The following is a 27,545-nucleotide window of genomic DNA, read 5'->3' as shown; positions in this document are numbered from 1 at the left end:
AGTAGCAAGTGATTATGTAGTTGATGGTTAGTACAAACTACTAATACGGATTAATAACTTATCGTGTTCACTAGTTATTAAGCTACGTGACGTTGACAGTGTATCGTTGGCCGCAGCCCTCTTAGGTTGTTGTATTCTTTATATGACTTCAGTCCACTTGGTGGTAAATGGTAGCGGAGTACAAATGTGAATGTAGCCAGCACAGTCAGCGAAAATGCAATAGTGACCATCTCCATTTTGGCCCACAAGATGACTTATCACGCCTCGTTTGAAGGCATCCAGGATATAAGAGGAAGGGAACAAATGTACTGATAGAGTGAGTGTATTTTTTGGCGGTGCTACAAAGAAAATACTGTATGACTATATTTGAAATTAAAGCCCTGTAAACGATCTCATGATAAAATATTGCTTCTCGAATATATTGCCCATAACTTGGGTTTTGTAGTATATATAGTATTTTAGATTTAGATTGGATCATTCATAATAGTCGAATGATAAAAAAGCATGCATATATCCAGAAGATAAAAAAAATTGTATGTATAGGCTGTCGGATGAATCGACGCGGTCCTAGACTTAGCGAGGATAGCAAATAATATAAAAGAAATATTTAAATATACTATATACAATGTTTATAAATTAAAGAATTAGTGAAATGCAATCAAACTATTTTTTGAAATTGGTTTTTGTTTTATTACAATAGCGTGCCAAAGAAGTTATAAAATAATTTATACAATATTTTATTTTAATTCACATATAAGTCAACCCATGCTGTATCCGCTAGTGATTTTTTTTATTCGTCAATATCCAAATAAATTGCCTAATTAACTTAATGTAATAAAAAATTATTAATGGCATTAAGCATTCGAATTAAAAGATTAAAATGATTATGATTAAAATTAATATATATTTATTAATCACAAATAATAGCAATTCCTCTTTACTTTAATTAGTACATTCAAAAATTCTTATTTGGTAAAAATAGATCAGCTGTTTATTCCAGTTTGATATAGGAATAGATTATCACCGATCCTGGCGATTAGCAAAATATTTAGCGTTATATACCAATTATTTATTTATTAAATCGCCGAAATATTGGATGTCATAACGGTGTATAAGCGTGACGAACATTTTCTCGAAAACATTATAATATTTTTGGTATCATCGTTTATTAGTCACAGGTAGGAAATATATGCTGCTAACAGCAAGAAAGAACATTTTAGCTGCGACTTAAACGTTTACTGTCGACCGATTATAAATCATGATTAAAATTTTAAATAATTTTGCATTCATTGAATTCATAGAAATAGTAACGTTAGCTTTGTTTAAAACTGGAAGATAACAATTATTATTGTTACTTGTATATTATTGCTTTTAACATATAAGACTTCTAGACTGAATCTGTATGTCTGTTTGAAAAATCATCGAGATCAATGATTTTATTGTATTGAAATTTTACATACAGAGCTTGGGAGATGCTTGATCTTGCTTGATCTGCTGAATCAAATGTACGTAAACAAAGTCGCAGTCACATACGTAGTTCGTTATAACCATTCCCGTTCACGTTATCTGTTTTCTTCCAAAATAAATTATTTGATGTGGATTATTCAAAAGAACACTACAAGTTTATCTGATGTACTATATACACCTAATGGTAAATGGTTACATTCTACGTTAGACATCGGCGTTGTACGAAATATAACAAACTTAGGAACTAAGATGTCATGTCCGTTGCGATTGTATTTACTCTTGCTCGCGCGCCAATCAAACCGGAACACAACAATTATTGCTGTGACCAGATGGACTTTTACCGAGCCCTGCCACCAACCAAGTTACACTATAAAAAAGAGTATTGTCAATCAAGTAGTCAATCATTTTATGTTTCATCTCTTTACATATACTACATTCCACTGATGATGATACGTCCCTGGACTGATTTTGACTATGGCGACCGGACCCAGGGGAGACTAGCTAGTTATATAAGACATATACTGCACAATAATGTGCTCAAACGCGCTATCTATCATATTCCGATGAGTAGGGGGTCACATCTAACTTCGCTTTTTCTATTTGTGATATTTGTACAATATTTTATACCTGACCAAATTATCATCAAACATAAATAAACAAATATGAGTATTTGCTGTTACAACTGTATAGTATAGGCTGTTTTGTGTTGCTGTTGGCTGTTGTGTAGACTATTTTAGTCTTGTTATAAAATAAGTTTTAATACAAAAAATGCATATTTAAGGCGCGAGGGGATTTAATACCTCAGATGTATATTACAAAATAGTAAATACATAACATAAAATACTATTGTAAATGTCAAAAACAAATTATAAATATGGTGTGCCACTAGGAATTTGGGAGCACTACTTCTCCTAATTGATAATTCGGAAATACTTTTTTGTCATGACTACACACTAATGGGACTTCACAAGAAATGTTGGCAATAAATAGCAAGCCTTTTATTGAGAAAATTTTGAGATTTTTTAGAAAGACAGGCAGGTTTCCTAACAATGCATTTGTTCATGCAAGACCAACCATGAAATTAATCAAACATTTATACAATAATGCTCACCTGTCTATGGTAACATTCATAATTTTTGAATAATATAATGCAATAATTAAAGGCAAATCATTTAATTCTCCTACATCTAGGAAGCAAGTAAAATTATTGGTTTTGCAGATGCAAAATGAGCTCTGATGAGGTCTTTGCAAATGTTTCATTACCAATAAAAAAAATATATTTAAAGTAAGCTATTAACTGTTACAGTTATTATATAGTTTATAGTTATTTATTTGTATTTCTGATTTAACTATAATTAAAACAATTTATTTATATATCATCATATTGTATGCACAGTGCACAGTTGTTTAATTAGCAACCCTATTTTAATTTCTACCTGTTACATTATGTGCAAAATAAAAAGGAGATTATGAACCATATATCGAAAGAAAGGATAAAATGTAACACTTGATAGCCATTATATTGATAGATATACAACTCCATGTAAAAGCTATAGGTGCTTACTTCTTGTACTTCCCTTAACAAGGTTAAATATTGAAAAAGTATAAATACATACTAATATAAACAATTTAAGTGGATAACAACAGAAAATACATATAATAAAATAGAGAAGACTTGAAAAATGGAAAGCTTTTTAATTTGTATTTTTTTATTTTAGTTCTTTTTGTAACAAAACCAATTAAAATTGATAGGTTAATTTTAGTATGGCAAATTGAAAATGTAAATAACAAATATGTGTAGAAAAGTATTCTCTTTTTCTCAACACAATAACACTCAACCCCATCACAAATATTCATGACCATACCATACCATATAGAAAAAAATATTTACATCCAATAAGATGAATAAATATAATATCAAATATTCAGTTTAAAATCTAGCTACATGGTGAGTTTTGACATTAATGTAAAATGTATATTATAGCCAAAAAAAAATCTGGGTAGAATTCAGTAGCACAAAAATATATTTAAATGCTTTATTTAGTTTACAACACAAATTGGTGACCTAACTATCTTTGCAGAAATGATATGTTCATCATCATCATGGGATACTTATTATTCCTATGAAAATAAACCAAAAACCTAACTAAATAGCTAAATTGTATTGCTGCATATAAATCTATAATTTAATGACTAGCAAAAACACCAATAACTATGTACATATGTACCTTAACACACTTCTATATATGTATATTATGATGATGTTTTTGCCATCAATCTCAAACCCAGGAACGTATTTTAAAGATATAAGAATTACTCACCTGATTTCTGATAGTAGCGACTGGTGTTAGTCCCAATTGGTTTTGTCCTTGCTGTAGAAACTGATTTGTTCCAGGTGCAAGCATACCTGCTTGGCTTAAGTACATAAGATGTTCAGCACTCTTGCCAATGCCATTCATAGCCTGTATTGGGTTCCCTGGATGCTGATGTATGTCATATAAACCTTGTTGTCCTAGCTGAGGAGCATTTTGTATGCCTTGGAGAGGTGGGAGCATCATAGTATTGTTCTGTATTGTTAAATTATTACCCAATGTATGGTTTTGTAATGGTGCCAACTGTGTGTGGACCATGTTTGTGGTCAAATGTGCTGGATGACTTCCAATTACAGAAGGATTAATGGCCAAAGTACCGACAGATGAGGCTATTGCCTGGTTAATGTACTGCTGCTGATTAGTCTGAGAGTTCTTTAATTGCACTGGGCCTTGTTGAATATTATTCATTGTTATCGGAGTAGGATTCTTCCATTTATCTTGATTCTGAAAAAAATTTACATAATGATTGTATAGGTCCTCAAAATTGCATGTTTTTATTATAAAAACTATCAATTTTATCTGTTCAGATATTATTTTATTCAAATGCCAACTATATATCTTAAAGTAAATAAATCACTGTCACAAAATGTTAAATGAAAAAAATATATATATCTCCAAAAAACGTTTAAAACATCTTTGAATGTCTATCATATTCAAATATTATTATAAAAGTCAATATGAAATCTTAAAGAGATTAAACTGAAATTGAAACATTTACTAAGATGTATTATTGTGTATACAACAAATGTATTAGTAAACAAACCTCCGCAATAGAGTCGTCACCGACAGCCCAACGTTGTTTCGGTGCTAATGAGGATAATTCTGCTTCCTGGGATTCGCGCTGGAACACATAATGAACGGCGGCGTCGTCTTGGGCGCGAGTCTGAGCCACTCGCGCTGTCTGCAACGCTGCTTCACCCGCCTCTTCGTCTCCACCAGTGCCCGGCCACTTCATTGGGCTACCGTGAGGCTCGAGCATTCAGTTTCACTATTCTTCAGTCCTTCACAACGGTAAACAGTAAATATCTTATGATCTTCTGTTTATAGATACAATTAAGCTTTACCGCTTGTATTATTAGAGTCAAATGTTGATTCGACCGTTTACCATGATCAAAATTACTATGCACAGCTCGTAATATTGAGTACTGAAGCCATTTAAAGACTATAATAGTCTTTTTGTCTTTGTAATGACAGCTACTAGTTTTATCGAAGCACGATGACAGCCGCTTTAAGAATCAAAATATTGCAGGAAACTGCAACGGTCCGTTTCTCAAGATAAACACAAAGACAATAGGTGATACCGACGATTAATATGTAATTTAATTTGTTAAATTATGAATTTGGATGTTATGTATTATGTACCAATGTACTAACTCCTAGATTATGAGATTTGTCGGCGTCGAAGACTGAATCGAATAAACACTCAAAATATTACACTATTCACACAATTTCTAAACAAAACGACCACAAATATAATTACTATATGTACACAGGACTATTTACAATGTACAATTTTTACAAAAAACCCGGATTATGCCATTGGCTACCGTCGATACTTCCCGATTTAAAAAAGACTACAAACATCCTTCACTGCCTATCCGCCATAGTCGGTCGGGCAGATGCGATGCGCGCGCAACGCGCAAAGCTATACTATAAACATAAATAAATACAGCTAACGTTCCTTTGTATGAACAATTTCATAATGGAAAATTATATTTATTTTTAGATTATTGGTCAAAAACTAAAACCTTATAAGCATTACAGCATTTAGTTAAAAATAGAATATAACTAAATAAAAATATATATAATTTTATGTCTTGGGTATTAATTTTTTATTTAGATATAAAAAAGAGCATAAGGGAAATAAATTGAATACAAAATATTTCAAATCAAATTAGTGCAGTAATATTTCCATTATTAAATATAATCGTCTTAGTAAATTTAAAGATGTGAACATGAAATGGAATTTAGTTATAACAAATGTTGAGATACAATGATGGTACAGATTAAAATTTGTTTAAAAGTTAAATCACCTCTACACGTATTTCACATGAGGAGCAGTGCGATTATACGTGTTATAAGAAGACTCGGAGTAGAATTAAGATAGAAGAAAATGTAAAAGTTAACATTGTTAAGATTCATAACAAGATATGAATTAGATATGAATTAATAACATATTACATACTATGAATTATATCATATTAACTCGTTTTGAATGATTACAGAGATCAATCTACATCAATGCACAAGTACCAATGATATTCTAATAAACAGATATGTTATATCCATAGTTCCATACTAAACAACAGAAAAAAGTGTGCCGTCGGGGACCGTTTATTTTAGTTTATTTTTACATTTCGTTAAAAGTAAAAAGGATAGCTTGATAAAAACTATAAGTAAAAGGGATAAATAGATGTTTTAATTACGCAAAACGTATTACTACGTAATTATGATGTATTATAACGTATTACTACGTAAAACAACTAAAGGCAAACGTCCCAATTAGGACGTTTTCTAGTCTTCACTTTTTGCGCGTTAGTAACATAAACATATCTGTTTACTAGAACATCATTGACAAGTACACATTATCAATTTTTATTATTGTTATTATTTTATATATTTAACTTAATTAAAAGTCTTAAAGTAATTATAAATATTCACAAAATGTAATAATATTGATGGTATTATGTGATAATATTGGATGGTATAAGTTTAAAGTTTTAATATATACCTTTTAAAACTGTATATACTATTCCAGAGTTTTTTTTTAAAACATATTTTATACGAAATATTTAGTATTGACTAAATATATATATCAGCTTTTAGGTAACTGTTCTTCATAGCTAAATAACATTTAATTTTACGTTTATTTCTGCACTTAAGCGACAAAGTTTTACTATAAGCTAATGTAGCTACAAAATAATCCATTTAGATTATACACCGACTGGCTATTTTTTTGCTTTATATTTACGGAATCGGTCTTTTCATTGCCAAATATGCTCAACAAACCCCTAAAACAGTTACTAAAATATAAACTAAGTGAATAATATTTCAGAGAAGTCATTGAGATTTTAAATTTACGAGTGTAATTGTATTTGGCAAACTCCGTTTAGCCCATGCTGAAAATTCACTTTGACTATGAAGCTAGATTTCATTACAGACAACTAGTAATAGGGTATAATTATAGATATACTGAATATCGATATAATTGTAATTGCTAATATTATTCATGTTCCAAACCAGTCATTACTAGTAAACTGTTTCACAAAATAACAATTTACGAAAACAACGAAAATAGCATATTATTCAAGCACATTCGAAATCTTAGAACTTAAAAGTGACTCCAATGAAAATTATTATACTCGATTCAAATTCTGTATTAACGAAATATGACTTCCGCTGTCTACAAAGGAATCGCAGTAATGGTAGCCAGTCCATATTTAATTCGAATTGCGTTTTCGGAAGTTCTTCTATACTTGACAATACCTTTTTTACTACTACTTTCATACATGATTTTCAAACTATGTTAAAAATCATCAGTTCACCTTACCATTGACTTCAAAAAGCCACGAATTCGGAATGCTCCCTGCACAAGAAAAATTATAATAAATAACATGAAACTATTTCGGGTTCGGATATCCGAAAGAATTTTGGGTATGTTAATCGAGCTCAATAACAACCCTCGTTTGGACACACCTGAAAGACATGTTGGCGGTGAAATGGTTAGAAATCTACGTATTATTTAATATAATTTCAAGCAAGAATTTTGAATAATTTCCTATTATATTACTATGACAATATACTAGGAAATTATTCAAAATATGGATCTTTTAAATGGCGAAAATATCAACTCTAGAGTAATGTAATACTATTAGCACTTTTCGTTTCTAATTGTTTAAATATTTTTTTTTTATTAAGAAATATAGTAGCCAAAATATATTTAGCACCATTAGTCTTCATTTATATTGTTATCGTTTCTTTAACACACATACATATAGTAACAGATTTTTCTTTTTATATTCATAATAATTTTTAGTTGCTGTTAATTTTGTAAATATGTGGTGCTCTTTCATGCAACGCATGCAGAGTTAAAAGAGCACCACACTCACCTTACTTTATTTTCCTTTAATGCAGAGTTTGAGATAAAGAACAAATGCAAATGAGAATTTTAAACTGCAGTACAAACCCAGATTATAATATGTAATCTTAAGATTACATATAATAATCTGGGAAGATTACAGTTATTACCACTGGGTCATCTTAGCCTTTCCTTGCTATTAAGCCCATAGGTCCATCACCTACCAATAGCGTTAATATTATAATACTCAATATTGTATTTAACAAATGCTATATTTGTTTGAACTAGGGATTTAAAGGTACAATGAATAATAAAACATTATTTTAATTTCTTTATTTTTACCATAACTGTAAGCTTAACCTATATTGGCTTAATCTTAAAATGCAAACCAATAAGTGAAAATACAAGACATTTGAGATCTTGCACCAAGTAGTAGAAACAGCGTAGACCTTCAGGATCACGAGATTGATTGACATCCACCAAAGACCCAGTCTTAGATGTTGTAAAAGAAATGTGTTCTTCACCTATAACAATTTCAAGCTCCTGGAAAGAAAAGAAAAAAAAATAGATTAAACTTTTTGTTATCTAATTTAAAGCATTCAAACAAAAAAATATATTATTAAATTTTGGTAAAACTGAAATAGATTTGACACAAAGATGAATGTGTTTTGTACAATTACAAACATAAAGGCATATATTATTTAAAATAACCAACATGTAAAAATTGTGATTCTCACAAAGTATATAAAAAGTAACACTACATACATTTTAACTATACTAAATTAATAAAAAAAAAGGCGAAAATTGCCTTCAAATAAATGCGGCTCTTTGGAATGGTTGACTGAAAAACCACTAAGCCAATATAATAAAAAAATATACAAAGACAACACAGAAACTGTTGGAGGTTTAATACACAATATTATTAAAAGTAACAGCACTAATTAGTTTCACTAGTTTTAAATTTTAACAATTGACGTGACAGACAAGCATTTCATATTCTTACACATGAGACTCGTCACGGTTTTGCTTTTTTGTAACTACTGCAAACCTCACATAGATTTTAACTTTCGGATATTAAAAAAAAGTAAATATAAGATAATAACTTACCTGTCTGCCAACACGATCAGGCTGAGGCCATAAACGATCATCTTCGTGCATTATCTCAGAATCTACAATAATTCTTTTTAATTCGTCCATCACGCATGGATGCACATACGCTTCTTTCCGTATCATAGTATCGTTCTTGTAATTTGAATTATTGGCATATCTTAATTTCCCATCCGGCCGAAATTCAAACTCTAGAAATTCGTGTCCAAATTTTCCCTTGTGGCCTACATAATACCGTATGTAGAAGTCGGAAGACATCGTTGTACTTTGAGTAGCAATTTTCACAATTATTGAGCACGTAAGTGCTCTAATCTCTTATATATGTGTTATTCTCAAACCTTAATCAAACACGCTTTATTTTGGCAGCACCACATTGAAAAATTGAGAATTTATGAGAAACGACGCCGACTTCAGACGCTAGCGCTTCAAGTTTCAAACACAATGACATTGACATTTAAGATTTTGACTCATTTAATTATTACCATACTCAAATTCCATCGTAATTCATGGAGCTCTTTGATTAATTAATTTTGATCGACAAGTCACTCAACAAAATAACAACAGTCAGTAAATTTCAAAGCGAGTTTGTGAAATACACATGTGACAGAATTTCTAAGAAATTAGACACATGCAGGTTTCCTCACGATGTTTTCCTTCACCGCCGAGTACGAGATGCATTATAAACACAAATTAAGCACATGAGTATTCAGAGGAGCTTGTCTGGGTGGCGGGTTCCCGCAATCATCGCTTAAGATGCACGCGTTCTAACTACTAATGTTCCGAATGAGCCGAGATGGCACTCGGCTCATTCGGAACATTGTTATTTAAAAAAAAATTAAGTTTAATGAAAGGTTAGTGCAATGAACTGTGAAAATTGTCCTTATTGTGTCTAAAATTAATTCTTTGTTCGTAATAATTAACATAAATAACTATCAAGAATCTTCTTTAATTTTCTGGATATTTGTGGCTGAAGGTTTTCAAAATGGGCCAATAACCAATTTTTAATGTAGAGCTATCATCCCTTAATCAATGGGGAAAAATCGGCTCACGCTTTTCATAAATAAGATTGTTACGCCATATTTTTTAACACATTTAAAAATTTATATATTAAACAAAACTAAAAAAAAATTTATTAAATATTCGTGTATAAAATCTAATTATTTTTTGTTCCATTTGCTGTCGAATCGCTTGGCCCTTGGAATAGTGGTGCAAAAAGCTTGATCAAAAGTATAACACCTCGCCTCATTGCCTCCACTGGTAGGGCTGGTTCGTTTTTTGCCCAGAGGATCGGAATTGCGATTCAACGGGTAAATGCTGGTAGCATTCTTGCCACCATTCCACGCGGTCAAGATTTTTACAGTTTTTTTAGTTCATTTTTGTATATATTGAAGCATTTAATGTTATTGATTCTTATGTTAATAAAAAAAATATATTATAAAATCAAAACTCATACCAAATCATGCCCCCCCCACCAAATATGTGTGCAATTATTATATTACATATATATATATATATATATATTCCTCCTTTTTGTATGCGATCTTTTTAAACCAGCTCCAAATTTTTAATTTTAAAAATACTTGTCACTTTGTTCTTATGAAAACGTTTTTCTTTTGTTTACGTGTATCATTGGAGGCACGATTCTGCTAAACGCATAGTTTTAAGCATAATAAAATAATATAATTGTGAGAAGTTTCAAGAATGTCTGAATACTAAATAAAAGAACAAATTACGTAAAGGATTGCTTTAGTTTAAAGAGGGTGCCATAAGTGGACCGCTAGATTACTTAAAAATAATATTAATGTTTCCAAAAGAGTATTTATTAATTACATTGTATTTTAAAAACTTTCGAAGAAAATATTATTATTTACGATTAAGTGTAATACTTTATCAGCTTTCGCGAAAGAACCAATCTGAACACGAATTAGGAATAGACAATAATTCATAGACTACAGACCAGTAGAGGTTTCATTAATTTCAGCCGTCAAAATAATCTTTTCTTTCTGACCCAGCCAATATGGGTGAGTACCTTGCGAGAATTTTAAAATATATCGAGTTAAATCTTTTTCATGTGATATGAGTTTATATTTTAATAATGTGATATTAATAGTACATCATTCGTGAGTGTTAAATATGTATATATTTTTTAAGTTTCGACTTTAAAAGTGTTTGTGATTTCTTAAAGTCAATACATTGTGCCTACATTTGTGTAACATATCTTAACTGCTATGCAGGTATCAGTCGTGATCATTGGCATAAACGAAGAGCTACTGGCGGCAAACGTGCGCCGATTCGTAAGAAGAGGAAGTATGAGTTAGGTCGCCCGGCTGCCAACACCAAGGTAAAAATCAATTTATAACCTCACTTAGACCATCAAATCAGAGATCAGATCAGAGATCAAAGACATAATATTATGGTGATATTATGGTATTAATATTCACGTTTTCGTAATGATTCTTATTTCAGCTTGGTTCTCAACGTATTCACTTAGTACGTGCTCGTGGTGGTAATGTCAAGTACCGTGCTTTACGCCTCGACACTGGAAACATTTCATGGGGCTCGGAATGTAAGTTCAAATTCTGTTAAATCATTATTCACATGCTTATTTTTAATTAAGATTATTATAATTTGGTTGTCTCTAAATTAGTGTTGTTATAAGTATTAGTTTATTGTTTTTTAATCAAAGGTAATATCACATCATATTTCTTTTAGGTTCTACTCGCAAAACTCGCATCATCGATGTTGTATACAATGCCTCCAACAATGAGTTGGTCCGTACAAAGACATTGGTAAAGAATGCCATCGTTGTTGTTGATGCCACACCATTCAGGCAATGGTATGAGTCTCATTACCTTCTGCCCCTTGGAAGAAAGAAGGGCGCCAAGTTGGTTAGTAACAGCTTAAATTCTTTGTCATGTATAAATTAACTTGTAGACCAGATTCACTGAAGATTTATTTATAAGGTTTTATTTAGAAATAAATGATGAATTTTGCGTGTCAAATGAAATAAATGATTACCTGCTTTTATCTGATGTGACACATCTTATAAACATTGACTTAAAAGATTATTTTATACTAAGAAAAGTCTCTTATTATGAACTTAATTGCAGACTGAAGCTGAGGAAGCTATCATCAACAAGAAGCGCAGTAAGAAAACTGCTAAGAAGTATTTGGCAAGACAGCGTCTTTCAAAGGTTGAAGCTGCTTTAGAGGAGCAGTTCCACACTGGACGTTTATTAGGTATGCATTGACTATTCGAAAATATTTTCCTAACAAAGTATGATAACATTTACATAGATTAATGATCGTAATTTTTCTTTCATATTTATTACTTTTCACTCAAATTAAAAGATTATGTGAAGATTTCTAAATTGTGCTGATATATATTTTTTTATAAAGTTATTTATTTATATATATTGTATCCTATAATAAATAGTCATCAATTTTTTCCTTCTAAGTAGAAAAAATGTTATTTCTTAATTTTTTAATGTTTTAAATGATGATATCGAGAAGTTTTGAGCCTGTAAAACAAATGGGTACCGTTTTGGGAACCATTTAGCAGGTGTGTGATCTCTGTCATAGTTACTCTGATAATTATTTTACCACATAAAATCTTAATACTTTGCCTTACTTTTCTTAAAAATTGTTTAAATTTATTACAGCATGCATAGCAAGTAGGCCAGGCCAGTGTGGGCGGGCTGATGGCTATGTGCTTGAAGGAAAAGAATTGGAGTTCTACCTTAGAAAGATCAAATCCAAGAGGGCGAAGTAGGAAGTGTAATGTAAAAATAAATACTAAAAACTAATTATTCTCTTTTATTTTGATTTCATGGTTATTTCTTTGATTTTATTATGAGTATTACTTCACACTTAATCAGGCACACGGGTAGATGATTGGAGTTTTATAGTGATCTTTCTTTTAAATTCATAAAACCTTTATTTGATTACCAATATTTATATCTTTTATATAAAGCAAAACCTTTTTTACTGAACAATTCATTTTGGGAAAAAGCATTCAAAAGTGGTGGTCATTATATGCCCTATACCTGTCTGGTGGTAGGATCATATGGATACTGTTTACATTATAGAGTTGATTTTGAAATAAAAATATATAGTTGTAAATGATTAGGTTGTTTATAGCAAAAATAACATTCCAGAATATTTTGTAGTAGCCTAAAAAAAAATTAATCATTGATTAAAAATGTGACCACCAGTTTTTACAAAACAGCTCATTTATTGCTTCAGTACCACCTCGACGATAAAAAAATTCCATTGCAGGACCAGTTCAAAAGTCAATAATCTTTATTCAATATGGAAGGGTTATACTTGTATTTTATTTTCAAAAATCTATCATCAGTTCGGAAATTAACACCTCGGTCCTAAGTAGAACTGGTGTAAGATACCCAGTGGGCTTTTTTTTAGATTTCATTTTACAAATACTTATACAGCAGAACCTCGATAAGTTGAAAACCTCACCTTGTTCACTTGTTGTTTGGAGAGACCAAACATCAAAACCTCCATTACTCGAAATCGCAACCCTCTCAGTATGTCCATCCAAGCCATATTGGTACATATACTCCCTCCGTAACTCGAAAAATTGTATTTTACCTCTATATCTCGAATATTGAAATTTTAGAAACTTTACAACTTGATTATTTGATTTATTACCTCTAGCTCAAATATTTTTTTATTTATTTTACCTCTAACTCATAATTTATAAGAATGAATCTCAACCTTTTTATGTCGAATCAAAAGTTGAAATTCTCGTAAGTCGAAAACTATAACTCGAATTTTTTGGCGTCTCCCTTTATGTTCGGCTTATAGAGGTTCTACTGTATATAACAATGAACATAGTCATATTTGAAACAGCCTGGAGGCGATTATTTCATTCCCAAGGTGTGCAATCAGCTAAGAAACTGCAGTTCCTTATTAAAAATACGGACAATGGAAACTAATTATAAAACGACAGAGAGCTCCTTAAGGGACTTAGTGCATAGTACGACAAAAAAAGTATTGTTGTCTTATTTTAATATTTTTAAGAAACAGGACTTAGGTTCCACTTTTCGTTTCTAACCCTTATTGTCAATCCATCCATCACATTGATCAAAAATATAGACATAAGTCTGGGCGTGTAACTACATTATTTGTAACTAGTATATTTCAAAGATGTTATTTGATGTAGCATCTAATAATAGGTAAAGACAATAATAAGATGTATTTCGAATGCAGTTAGACATTGTTAATGATATGGTTGAATATTTTAATAATAAAGAAAATGAAAACTTACCACTAACACTATTATTACAGTTTTTTAAAACTGCACGTGCAGTTACCACTTGATTTTATTATTTTGTTTAGTACCTAACTTTAATCTAGTTGTGTATTTTTGGGAAAGTAGCTGAAATATATTGGGAATCTCAGCGAAAGATGTATTCTGATGTATCTTATTTTTTCTACTGGAATGCGCTATTCGAGATTTATTCCAATAGCCCATTCCAGCAAAAAGTAGAAGGAAGGCAACATTTGCCATCGAATTGACATGCATGGATTAGTTAAAATAATGGCGTCTTGAGACACCGAGGAAATTGTTTTCGAAACTTAGGAATTCAAATTAAAGTTAATATAAAAATTTCTTCCTTTGAAAATAAGAACATACATGCAATCTTAGTGTCAGAATCCTGGTTGAAGCCTTGCTTACCTTCTACCTCATACGCCCTTCCAGGTTTTCACCTCGTACGAAACGATCGTATTGGACGCACTGGAGGTGGTGTAGCAATATATCTCCGCTCGCACCTACCATTTAATATTATTGACCAGTCGCAGTGTCAAGCTAATCCCCATGCTGAGCACCTTTTGATAGAAGTAGTTTTCGCTCATACTAAAGTTTTGCTAGGGGTATAATACAATCCTAGTTCATCGATCGAGTATTTCTCTTCTCTCGATGATCTTTTACATAAATACGTACCCCTATATAAGCACGCAATTATTATGGGCGACTATTATGGCAATTACTATGGGCGAACACGTGTTTATTAAGAAATGACGTCCGCTCTACTCGTTTTAGCTTCACGGTTGAAGCATCTAATTTAAATATTCTCCCACTCTCCGCGACTCACTTCTTTCCAAATTGTACTCCTTCCCTTCTAGATATTATTCTTGTTTCTTCTCTTGATTATGTTCAAAAGCATGGTCAATGCACTGCTGCAGCTTTCTCGTATCACGACCTTATTTTCCTATCTTACAAGATTAAACCTCCTAAAATGAAACCTAAAATTCTTCTGCAACGTAATTTTGCTGGTATGGACTTAGAGCGTCTGAAAGAGGATGCAGCTAAAATTGACTGGCAAGAAGTTTTGCTTGCACCATCTCTTGATGATCGGGTTGCAATTTTCAATTCCTTTTTGAACCAATTGTACGACGTACACGCGCCTATTAGACCAGTCCGAATTAAGCATCTTCCTGCTCCTTGGCTTACAGATGACGTAAAATCCTTGCAAAATAAAAAGAACGCCGCTAAAGCTAAATATAAGTGTAATGCGAGCGACGTAAATCTGGAAAAATATAAGAAAGCTAGAAATCACTGCAACAGGATTTGTCAACAACGACGCCACATTCATAAATCTATTTTAGAGGAAGATGACTCAAGTAAAGTCTGGAAATTCCTTAAATCACTTGGAGTTGGGAAAGCTAGTCAAGAAAATTACTCTCAATACTGTGACCTCGATCAGCTTAATCAGCATTTCTCATCCTCGGCTGTTATAGATGGAGCCACGAAATTAAGTACAATAAATCAAATTCTTGCTTCATCCACTCCAGATTTCTCTCCTTTTGTTTTTAGTCTAATTACTGAAAGTGATGTTAAGAGAAACATCTTAAGTATCAACTCTAATGCTGTTGGTTCTGACTGCATTAGTCGCAAGATGATCATTCCTATCCTTGACCTTTTGACACCTATAATCACGTCCATTCTTAATCACTCTATAACCACGGGTAAATTTCCCTCTGCATGGAAAGATGCTCAAGTGATTCCTATACCTAAAAAACCCAACCCTTCCTGTGTTACTGATTATCGTCCAATATCTATTCTCCCTTTCCTCTCTAAAGTCCTAGAGCGACTGGTACATCAACAGTTAAGCTTATACCTTTCCAAAAATAATCTTTTAAATCCTTTCCAATCCGGCTTTCGTCATGGTCACACCACGACTACTGCATTAGTCAAAATTACCGATGACATTCGTTTTGGTATGGATAAGCAGCGGGTGACTGTGTTGACATTGTTGGACTTCAGCAATGCGTTTAACAGTGTTGACTATGATATTCTGCTGGCTTTCTTAAGGTCTCTTAACATATCTCCTAAAGTAATTGACTGGTTTCATTGTTACTTGGACGGGCGTCGGCAACGTATACGTGTTAACGATAATTATTCCAACTGGTGTGTACTAAATGCTGGCGTCTCCCAAGGTGGCGTGTTGTCCCCTCTTTTATTTTCAATATTTATTAACTCCATAACAAAACATCTATCTTCTCTCTACCACCTGTATGCTGATGATCTTCAGCTATACCTAACGTCGCATGTAAATGACTTAAAAACTCAATAAGCATAATCAACAATGACTTAGCACACATTTCTCATTGGAGTAAAACCCATGGTCTAACAGTTAATCCAACTAAGTCGCAGGCCATTATAATTGGTAGTCAAAAGTTATTACCGAAAATTGATTGGACTAATCTACCACCTGTGAAATTTGATGGAGTTCTTATTCCTTTTGAAGACAAGGTCAAAAACTTGGGCATAATCTTTGATAAAACGTTATCATGGATTCCGCAGGTTACCGAAGTGAGTAGAAAGATGTTTTCGGCGATTGGTTCTCTGCGTAGGTTACAAAACTTTTTGCCCATACCTACCAAAATTACGTTAGCACAAACTCTCCTATTACCAATCTTAGATTATGCCGACGTATGTTATCTCGATTTAAACGAGGAGCAACTAAATAAACTTGAGCGCATTCAAAATCTCTGTATACGGTTCATATTTGGGCTTCGCAAATATGACCATGTTTCTGAATTTCGCAAAAAGCTCAAGTGGCTTCCAGTCCGCCTTGGCAGGAATACTCGTATTCTATCATTTCTTTACTGTATCCTATTCAATCCAAAAGTTCCTCTTTATTTAAAAGAGAGATTTAAGTTCCTTGGCGCTTCTCATTGTCGCTCTCTGCGCTCCGAGGATAATTTAATTTTGAGTATCCCTTCTCACTCTTCAACTTGTTACTCAAAATCTTTTACAATTAACGCAGCACGCTTATGGAACTCCTTGCCCTTAGCGGTACGTCGAGCTAAATCCCTTGAAATATTTAAACGTCGCATTTTCGAATATTATATTGATACTTGAAATCGTATTTTCATCCCTTACCTTTCTCCTCCTCCAATCCTCATTTATTTTAAAATTGTGTGTATGTTTTTCTTACTAGTTATGTGTGTATTTTCTCATTATATATGTATGTATTATTTTTACTACTTTATTATGTTTGTATTATAGTACACCTCCACCCTAAATTTATTTATTTATTATAATGTCCTATGCCAACCGGTTGCCTGGAAGAGATCGCTCTTCTAGCGATAAGGCCGCCGATTGTATACTCTATAACATTGTTTTTTTTTTTCTGTTTTAAAATTTTATGTACTTTGCTTGGTGTACAATAAAGTATATTTCATTCATTCATTCATTCATATAAAAGTGTTCTAGAGTGGAGACCGCGTCTCGGCAAACGTAGTGTAGGAAGTCCTCAGACACGGTGTAGTGACAATATACGCAAGGCGGCAGGCAGGAGCTGGATGCGAGTATCCGGAGAAAAACCACAGTGGCGTGCACTTGGAGAGGTCTATGCCCAGCAGTGGACAAAAACGGGCTGATGATGTTATGATGTATGATGTGAATATAAATTTCACTTAACGTGGGATAGTGTTGTATTATAAAAAAAATACATTAATCAAGTACTTAGCAGTGACAATATAGCTGAACTATTGTCGAATTATGCATTTTTGACGTGTTTGCATTTGGTCTCAAACACATTCGATTTTCATAAGTATGTATGTAGTACAATTTTTTGTTTTTTGTTTTTATGGAATAGGTTGGCGGACGAGCATATGGGCCACCTGATGGTAAGTGGTCACCATCACCCATAGACAATGACGCTGTAAGAAATATTAACTATTCCTTACATCGTCAATGTGCCACCAACCTTGGGAACTAAGATGTCATGTCCCTTGTGCCTGTAGTTACACTGGCTCACTCACCCTTCAAACCGGAACACAACAATACTGAGTACTGTTATTTGGCGGTAGAATAACTGGTGAGTGGGTGGTACCTACCCAGACGGGCTTGCACAGAGCCCTACCACAAAGCTTTTATTTTACTCAATTCGATGACATGCGGAGAAAATACTAAAAATGCTGTTAAAAATGCTTTATCATATTTCCTGTAAATGAGTATCAGTAGTTTGTATACGTAAACTCGGCTATGGTTAAAAGCTTTATTGGTTATTGGCATTGACTTGAGAGTACATAATATTACCTAACTGTTGGTTTGGTACCATATTTTCTATTTTTATAATCTGTAAAAAAACCTTTATACGAATCTACGTTACATGGTTTATATGTTTTCTTTCAGTAAATTTTTGAAATGATGCAAAACATTTTAGAAAAACTGCTCTCAGTTTCTTAACCTTTATTGTCTTGTTATTTCGACACCGCCGACGCAAAAAGATCAAGTACCTACAATGATTTTTGGCAATAAATGAGATTTTAACATCATAATGAATTATAATATAAATACTGTACATTCGTGAAAATCATATTTTCTTTAAATACCAAAATTTTAAGTCGCTAATAGTCTTATTATATATACCACCGCGCACAGAGTCGTGTCCTCGGCTGTGCCTTACGTCGATATGAACCATGGCTCAGTTCCGACTTCGTATAATGTAAAAAGCACAAAATATTCCTTCATATATAATTCTTAATCAATTAAATTCATATATCACAAAATATGTCCGAGGCAAAACGTTGCAACACGGAAGTTTTATGTGTGGTCGGTGGTCCATAATTAATCACAAACTGTTGGTGGCTGAGCAATGCAAAGATGAAAGTGAAAATAGCTCTCCTGAAAAATCACCAATTTTGTTATACGACTTATTTGACGACCTCGACCGTGGTCGAGCAGTGCGGACATCGGTCTTCATGGGTACGCCACTCTGAGGTCCCGGGTTCGATTCCCGGTCGAGTTGATCTAGAAAAAGTACATTAATTTTCTATATTGTCTTGGGTCTGGGTGTATGTGGAACCGTAGTTACTTCTGATTTTCCATAAAACAAGTGCTTTAATTAGTTACACTGGGATACAGAGTAATGTATGTGATGTGGTCCAATAATGAAGAATGTTACTAGGAAGAAAGTATGAAGAAGACAGAAAATATGGAGTGCTAATAATCAAAATTAGTTAATAACATTCTTCATTACTTTTTTTTAAAAGCGTAGTAGGTGTCGATGTGTCTGTTGAGATGATTTATTTTATAGCCTACAAAATATATTATATAATATTGTATCTTTTTCTCTTATTTGTTCGAGAACTTTTTTGTGTATCCTTATTATATACTCTGTATTTGTTTATACGTTAATTTGGCGAAGAAAATTATGAACACACACACATTGACTCTTACATACTATGGCAATTCTCTCAATGTCGGTACCAACACAGAATACAACTTTCTGAGAGAAAAAGGCGTAGCCTAGCAGTGGCACATTTACTAGCTGTTACTTTACTTTTTATGCAAAAGTAGTAAGTTTCAAAAATGTGTTGGAATACTTAGAGATGTAGGGTAAATAATATGAACTCAAAAAGCGCAATGAATAGGCAATATTTATACAATAATTATTTTTAATTCATGTTTGTATATATTTCATGTTATGATTTAATGTTAATAATTCTTATATTAATAAGTGTAAAACATTAAACTTGATCAAACTTGATCAAAAGGGAAATAAAATGAATGTGAACATTTTGGATTTTTCGTGGTTTAATAAATTTAATTTGTGTAAACTAAAAATAACTTAAATTCGATATACAAGCTATCATTCTCGGGTTTAATTTATAAAATAATAAAACAAAATGATTTATAATATTCTTGTATTTAGTGGATCCACCATTTTGCCAGCCATTAATGCTACGTGAATACTTGAATCCATGACAAAATACAAAAATGGGTGTGTCGCAGAAAAAAGCACTGGATTTCGACTTGCTACATATCCTGAAAGTAAAATATATATATATATTACATTTTAAAAACTTTAGACGAATTAATAAGTTTATCTTAAAATTATGAAGAAAAGAAAACTATCAAATAAAGAATCCTAAAGAAAAATCCTATTCCTTTGGCAAACCGAGTGATTAAACATTGATATGAGATGTCAGCTTTTCTTCTACCTCGCTTGCTCTCAATCGAGTTTTTAGACCTTAACGTTTTTATACGTTCTACTGAGTATAATTTTGATTTATTGCTTAGATGAGTTTCACAAGTGTTCAGATTTATTTAACACTAACGGCCATAAAATATCCGTCATCATCCAAACATAATGATGTTTAAGTTCGACAGAAAATTAACATTGAATAATAGAGATAATATCGTCCTTGCCATGTAAATGCGGTGGACCGTTGACAAAAACGGCTAAATCATTTCAGGGTACAGGAAACAAATAATCTCGTAATTTTTCTGACATTTCTCATTGACGTAATTGAAAAATTGTGCTATCGGCAAATCATCATTTGTATCTCGATTAGGCATTTAGGTCGTAATGTCAACGAAATGAGCGATTTCTATAATTTAGCCGCACGGAGAGCTGTGCGGCGCGCGGCGGCGCATCAATAGACTCAAATGCGCGTGTCGCCGGCCGACGCGTTGCGACACCGCGAGGAGAAACAATAGAAGTGGTCGGCGCCCACTCACCACCTGCCTGGCGGCATTTTGCACTCTTTTGGCAGTAATTATCGTAGACCTAAACCGTAAAATTAGAAAACGGTTATATGTGTAATTTGGAGCAATGTTAAGAATCATATTATTACAATCACCATTGTATGACATTTATCGCAACTTGACGCCGCAACTTATTTGTAACATATTTTTCTAACATGCGAATTATTCCTTTCAGTTAATAGATTTTTTTTAATTGATAGAAAAATATCGGCGTCGGCCTATCTCAAAGATTAGATATCCATGAGATATTATAGTGTGTACATACAACTATAATATTTGTCCAATAATAATAGCTTATCTACTCCCTCACTCTAATAATCCGATTAGACGGAAAACCAATATGACCATAGAATGATCAAGTGCATTCGTGAGAGTTTAATATAAGCTGCTAGTTGTCGCCCGCGGCTTTGTCATGAGTTACGGAAAAAAGTAGCCTTTGACGTTCCTTGGAGTTAAAGCTTGCTTTATACCAAATTTCATCAAATTCGGTTTATTGGTTTGGTCGCGAAATAGCATTAGACACCCAGACTGAGTTCCTTTAATATTTATAATATTAGTATTCATTTATAATAAAAGTATGTACACATTGCACTGTCATCATCCTCCTACCCTTATATCAATTTTATTTGTAGTTGGTGCAGCATGTCATCATTAGTATTTATTGCACTTTATTCATTAGTATAAACTGTCAGTTACGATTTCCTAGAGGTAAGGATTCCTACTTGAGATATTATTTAACCAATAAATATTTGGTAACTTATCTATTATTCCACACTTGCGTTAAGGCAACGTTCGACGAGCGAGCAACATTGACAGAATACAGATAGTATTCTAAAAAATTACATATTTATACATATATTTGACGTCCGACCTGAAACGACTAGCTAAAAATAAATACGTACCCATTGGAAAAAAATACGTACCCATTGGATTAATAGTTACAACGTGAACCTGGACAAAATAAAACCTTACCTCTTTTAAAATTTAGTGTAATTATTATAGTTCAACATAATATGAAGAGCTATGTCGCTCAAGGTTTTACCAGCGATCACCGAAGTGCGACGGCGCGCAGCTGACCGACGGTCCCACGTATCTTTGGTAATTAAGTGGATCACACCGTAACCTTAGACCCTACCCAACCACCATTGTCTTACAGCAATGTTGAAAAATAAAAGACTTTATAAAACAGATGCAATAAAAACAAAATTTTGTTTTTCGCAACTACAACAAAAACAGTGTAACCATTGCTTTTTTTAAATTTTAACTGTTATATTAATACGGAACACGAAAATGTAAAGGTGGTTAATATAATTATTATATGCCGTGTAACTATTTATTTCTAACTAGCAGTGCCCGCGACTTCGGCTGCGTTTGAAATTAACAAAAAAGTTACTGTTCAGTTTGCAGATTTTAATATATCTTATTCATTCTGTATTAGGCAGCTTTTGTGATATTAAGTCGTTGTTGGGTAGAACCCAACGTGGCGTGAGGGCTGCTTGGTGTATTTGGACATTGCAGCGATATACACATTGAAGGCCTTCAATTTCTAGTATACATATATTGTTTGATTAAAACTCCTATGGTAAGCTTTTAGGAGGATAGAGGTTGCATAAACATACGAGCAATTTTGGATAAAACCCAATCATAGTCATTTTGAATAATATATCTATAAATTATGTATACACATTTTCTTTTATCACTCTTTCTCTGAGAGAAAACCGTATAAAAATTAGTGTTGTTGTTTAAAAGAAGTAAGTAGAGATATCGCCAGAGGCAGAAAGAATCTTTGTGAAATAATGTTTATAAAATGTTTTGTTTGTTTGGACTGGTTAAATATTCAAGTTAGGAATATTACAAAACAATTGGACGTGATTTTTTTATACATAATAAGGTAAATTTCATTCATCAATTAGTATACACCTATTTCATAAATTTTAGAATATAGCTATGTACTAACTGTTTTTCACGTCAGGCTGATATTTTCGTATCGCAACAGAAACGGCTTGTTCTATGCTTCGTACATACACACCGGCCTGGGGAGTCATAGGGGTGAAGTCGTGTTGTCGAGGCTCAAATACGTCGTGTATACCCAACTGTAAAAAAACAATATTGGTTATTTTCATTTATCTTGATGTATATACGGAAAATGTTATTAAATAATTTAAATTAGAAACAACACACGGTTTTGCAATACTGAATGTTAGTTGATATCATCATATGATATGATAAAATGGAGGATGATAAATAATTTCAAGAGGCAATAAAATAAGAAAATTAAATAAATATATAATATTAAAATAATAGCTATTTTCCTTAGGTTGCTGATAATATTTGGACATAATTTGCTCCTTTTCGACAACAAAACTTGTGAAAAATTAATTGATATTAGACTAAGTAGGTATATATATACCTATACGAAATACTCCTAACGTCAACATAAATATATTAATTATTCAAATACGAATTTTTCGCGCTATTAGTAATCTTGAAGGACTGGTGTTTGAGGAAAGCCTTTTTCGGTGTACTGATTCTGATTCTTACACTAATTATTATTTTTTAAAATATATATTGTAATTAATTACTTAAGAGTAAGTTCTTAAAAATAGTTATTTTTTATTTTATTAAAAACTTACCTTCTGCAAGTCCGTCGTGAGTGTTACATGTCCTTTGACAATAAAGCTCGGCACCACAGCTCTTACACGGCGAGGATGCAAAGCAGCGTACACATCAGATAGATCGGACTCCCTCGCCATGCGAGCTAGCAATCTCGTTAGCTCACCTGATCCTCTTCGAGCAGGCAAAATAACGAGTAAATAGTAACGCTCGCTGTCTAATGGCAACCGAAGAGCTGAAGCTTCTAAGTGCGGAAGATATGCATGCTCCAAAACAGAGTCGTATTGCATGTAGGTCACCTGTATTAATTAAATGGGGATAACTATGACAAATTTAATAACATTTAAAGTTTTTAAGAAAGTGTTATAGCATATGTTACTATATTTATGTACCTGAATATTTCTTAGACCATTAACTAAAAACATGTTGTCATCTTCCTCATTTTTCTCGGGCAATTCGATCCCTACATCAAATGATCTGTACACCAAGTAATCATCGATAAAAGGGGGCCTAGCAAACATAAAATCACCAATTGATTTTTTTTTACGTTCGAGCGTTTCTAATGCAGATGTTGTTGATTCTGATGTACTTGTTTCCGTGGAAAGCTGTTGAGATGATATAGTAGACTCAGTCGTAGTTTCTAATGTTGAAGCAGATGATGTTTCTGATTCTGTTACCTGTGTACTAGTCATAGCATCTACATTTGTACTGGATAAATCCATTGTACTCGTTGTCATATCCATATCGGATGTCATTGATTCTGTTGTAGAATCAGTAATAATATTTGTAGTAGATTCGGTAGCCGTAGTGACCCCGTCACTAGCAGATGCTTCAATTGAAGCTGTAGCCACGCTTGTAACAGTTGCGGTTGTCTGATCTGAGGTTTGAGTTATTTCATCATTAGCCGGATATGTTTCCATTGAGTTGATTGCAGAGGTACTTTGAGTAATTGGAGATATGGTTGTAGTAGTATCACGGTTGTCCACATTATTTATAGTTTCAGCGTTTGGATTTAATGTTGTTTCTTCTTTAGTATCAATTGTAATTTGGGAAGTTAAAGGGTCTTCCCGGCCTGTTACAGTTTCAGTTGTCATCTCAACAGTAGAGGACGCACCGCTAACAGATGAACTGTTAGAGTCTGTAGTAGTGTTCTCTGTGTTAGTGTTAGAATTGTTAACAGGCGGATGCTCACTGTCTAAATCAAATCCATAGAACTTCAAAATTTTTTTGTAACTCTCGTTGAAGGTGACATTTTCATTATTTAGAGCAAGTCCTGCTAGAAAACCTTCTTCTGGTACAAAATAGGTCTGAAAATAATAACAGAAATTATAATTCTATTATTTAAATCCAGTGTTCAATGTAATATAGTTGTTCGGAAAAAAGATCTCGGCCAACATTACAATTAAGCTGAGTAATTATTATTAGGGTTAGGTTGATTTTAGCAAACGCTTATTTTTTATCGTGTTCAAAACACTGAACCTGTTCTCATTTTTGTCGTTCGGACTTGCAGAATTAAGTTAAATAAATGAACACTTTTTTTTAATTAAATGGCATTTTGTTTAATTTATCACAATTTCAAAATTAAAGAATCATACGAGTAATTGACACATATTTAACCGTGTTGTTTTTGAAAATGCAAGAACGCTTACGGGTATGCTCAAATTATGTGCGGGTTGGAATGAAACCTTAAAAGGGAGGTAATAAAATAATCGATTTGCCAAATATCATTTTCTCTGATCATCCAGTTAAAGTAGACGAAACATATAATAAAGCCAGTATCGATATACATCGGCAAAGTAAAGAGCACGCGAGATAGCAGAGAAGCTGAATACATCGCATACATGCAATAAAATGAAATGAAAAACGTTTTTGCCATGAAAAGGGATTTAAAAATCCATTACATTTAACGCATTAGAATTCAATCAGCCATTCATTTCGAAATTGATCCATAACTGAAATGAATTATAACTGGCGATTAAATGTGGATAATTTATTGCAACGCAAAGATCGTGGATGAAGCAAAATGCACCGTCACAGACAAAGCAAAAGCAAAGATTCGTTGTGAAAAAGATTACACCGTAAGTTTGGTGGGCTAATAAAGGATTTTTGAATGTGAAATTATATTCCATACAGTTTTCAACTAGGAATCATAAGTTAATTTAATTTAATTAAGTTGCTTTGAAAAAATCAATGACTAAAATAGGCAGGAAACACATAAATTAATAAAGTTTTATTTTTAATCAACAATTTTTATTTTCCTTTGTTTTTAAAATCGTCAATCAATGAATTAAAATCTGCATAAAATTTTTTGAAATACAAAAACAATAATTACACAACTTCTGTAGAGTTCAGAAGGTTTGGAACATATTCCACCACGCTGTTCCAATGCGGGTTGGTGGAATACACATGTGGCCGATTTTTCTACGAAATTAGACATATGCAGGTTTCCTCACGATGTTTTTCTTCACCGACGAGCACGAAATGAATAATAACACAAATATTCTATAAAACAAATATACCAAAATCTTGTTTCAATGTAGTTCATTTGCGTGGGATCCTAGTCTTTAAAATTTTGAAATCCCAATTTATCCGGAAGTCAGGTAAAAAAATACTCAAGACATTTTGCAAAATGAATTACTAAAAACGTGTACAAAAAAACTCAAAAGAAAGCTTATTATTAAAGAATGCATTTATTTAAACTTTAAATGTAGGTATACCTATATCTAATATGCTTTTTTTAACATACCAAAATAGAGGACATATTATAGTATGATAAATTAGCTTCGATCCATATTATATTTTTTTATTTTGTGTATTAAATTCATTAGTATTCATTTTTATAAACGTGCTTTCATAAGTAGAATACAAGTAAATAGTAATTATAAGTAAGTTGATCATATACATAAGAATAACTTCATAATGTGTATGTGTCAAGTTAATGATTTAATTTTATTAAACGAGGTACACGAAGGTGTAGGTAAATAAATTGATACAAAACAAAACAAACACAGATGACTCACTTTTAAGGTACGATGAATGTCTCGAAAACCAATTCTCATCACATTCCGGTTCCACGGCAACTGCATACTTCGTTGAATTTGGTACGAAGATTCACCATCCACACCTTCATAAAGTGCAACTAGAATACCCATCAACCCATATGGAGAAAATGCAATATTGTTATCATTTAAAAAATTATGCTCCGCAAGAACTTTTAGACCAAATTCGTTCGTTACGTCTACCATGTGTGCTAGTGGGCTACGTTTTGAATCCCACAATTTAATTTCTATTGGGACTCCATATTCTCTAGTATCTACGATTTTGATGATAAAAAGAATGTAAATAAAGCGCGAAATAATTGGAGAGGCGATAGGCCGCAAGCGTCCGAACCGAACCATTGTGCCCGCGACTCTGTGTGCGTCTGTGCGCGCTTGGGTGGTTGACTGGCTGTACTGGCTGTCGGTTATAAAAGCAAGAGGCTTCTTCGATTCTAATTAGCATTTAAGTCCTCGGGCTTTTCGGTGAATGCCCTCGACCAATTAATGCTAAAAAATCGCATACATGTTATTATTCGTGGCGCGATGATAAATTGATTACTCAGATAGGTAATGGTTTTAAGCCGTTTGACGGGATATTTAACCGGTATATCTTGAGTGTTCACATAAAGTTGTCCTGTTATATGTGATTTTTTAGTGACACAAGTAACTATATTTCGAATCTATTAAATTCTGATTAAAATTATTGTGCCGTCCAATCATATTTTCTACATTTGATTCATTGTCTACAAGGTTCGCCATATACATATATTTCAAGCTACACTTTTTTACTCTATCATTCAACTATCAAGGTTCGAAGTACGCCAATTATATAAAACCGTTATAGT

At 32.7% G+C, this 27,545-nt stretch overlaps 4 protein-coding genes across 5 annotated transcripts in view; 1 reads left to right on the top strand and 3 right to left on the bottom strand.

Moving 5' to 3' along the window:
• LOC124540513 (maternal protein pumilio) overlaps positions 1–5,487 on the bottom strand; it is a 69,656-nt gene extending 64,169 nt beyond the window's left edge. Inside the window, exons 1-3 of one of the 2 annotated variants that reach the window (XM_047118140.1) lie at positions 5,214–5,487; positions 4,603–4,840; positions 3,789–4,283 (exon numbers count right to left, since the gene is read on the bottom strand). In XM_047118140.1, coding sequence (XP_046974096.1) covers positions 3,789–4,283; positions 4,603–4,818 — 711 coding nt within the window. In that variant the 5' untranslated portion in view covers positions 4,819–4,840; positions 5,214–5,487. Of the gene's footprint in view, positions 1–3,788; positions 4,284–4,602 lie in introns of both variants that reach the window. The other variant, XM_047118150.1, reaches the window with a different exon arrangement.
• Positions 5,488–8,235: 2,748 nt separating this feature from the next.
• On the bottom strand, positions 8,236–9,473 carry LOC124537642 (protein mago nashi homolog). Its single transcript, XM_047114543.1, has 2 exons — positions 9,025–9,473; positions 8,236–8,460 (listed from the first exon to the last, which is right to left on the bottom strand). The coding sequence occupies exons 1-2, from the start codon at positions 9,280–9,282 to the stop codon at positions 8,278–8,280; spliced, it is 441 nt and encodes a 146-aa protein (XP_046970499.1). The 5' UTR covers positions 9,283–9,473; the 3' UTR covers positions 8,236–8,277.
• A 1,427-nt stretch (positions 9,474–10,900) lies between these two features.
• Positions 10,901–12,830, top strand: LOC124540845 (40S ribosomal protein S8). The gene is made up of 6 exons (XM_047118589.1): positions 10,901–11,045; positions 11,259–11,365; positions 11,491–11,590; positions 11,737–11,912; positions 12,135–12,264; positions 12,687–12,830. The coding sequence occupies exons 1-6, from the start codon at positions 11,042–11,044 to the stop codon at positions 12,794–12,796; spliced, it is 627 nt and encodes a 208-aa protein (XP_046974545.1). The 5' UTR covers positions 10,901–11,041; the 3' UTR covers positions 12,797–12,830.
• A 7,358-nt stretch (positions 12,831–20,188) lies between these two features.
• On the bottom strand, positions 20,189–27,127 carry LOC124542498. The gene is made up of 5 exons (XM_047120441.1): positions 26,683–27,127; positions 24,055–24,969; positions 23,683–23,961; positions 23,007–23,142; positions 20,189–20,326 (listed from the first exon to the last, which is right to left on the bottom strand). Exons 1-5 carry the CDS (start codon positions 27,058–27,060, stop codon positions 20,193–20,195), a joined length of 1,842 nt encoding a protein of 613 aa, XP_046976397.1. The 5' UTR covers positions 27,061–27,127; the 3' UTR covers positions 20,189–20,192.
• Between the last annotated feature and the right edge of the window lie 418 nt (positions 27,128–27,545).

The sequence above is a fragment of the Vanessa cardui genome, chromosome 2, assembly GCF_905220365.1.
Source record: "Vanessa cardui chromosome 2, ilVanCard2.1, whole genome shotgun sequence".
NCBI lineage: Eukaryota > Metazoa > Arthropoda > Insecta > Lepidoptera > Nymphalidae > Vanessa > Vanessa cardui.
Note: the sequence above shows the minus strand (reverse complement) of the source record. Positions and strands in the feature narration are given on the sequence as shown.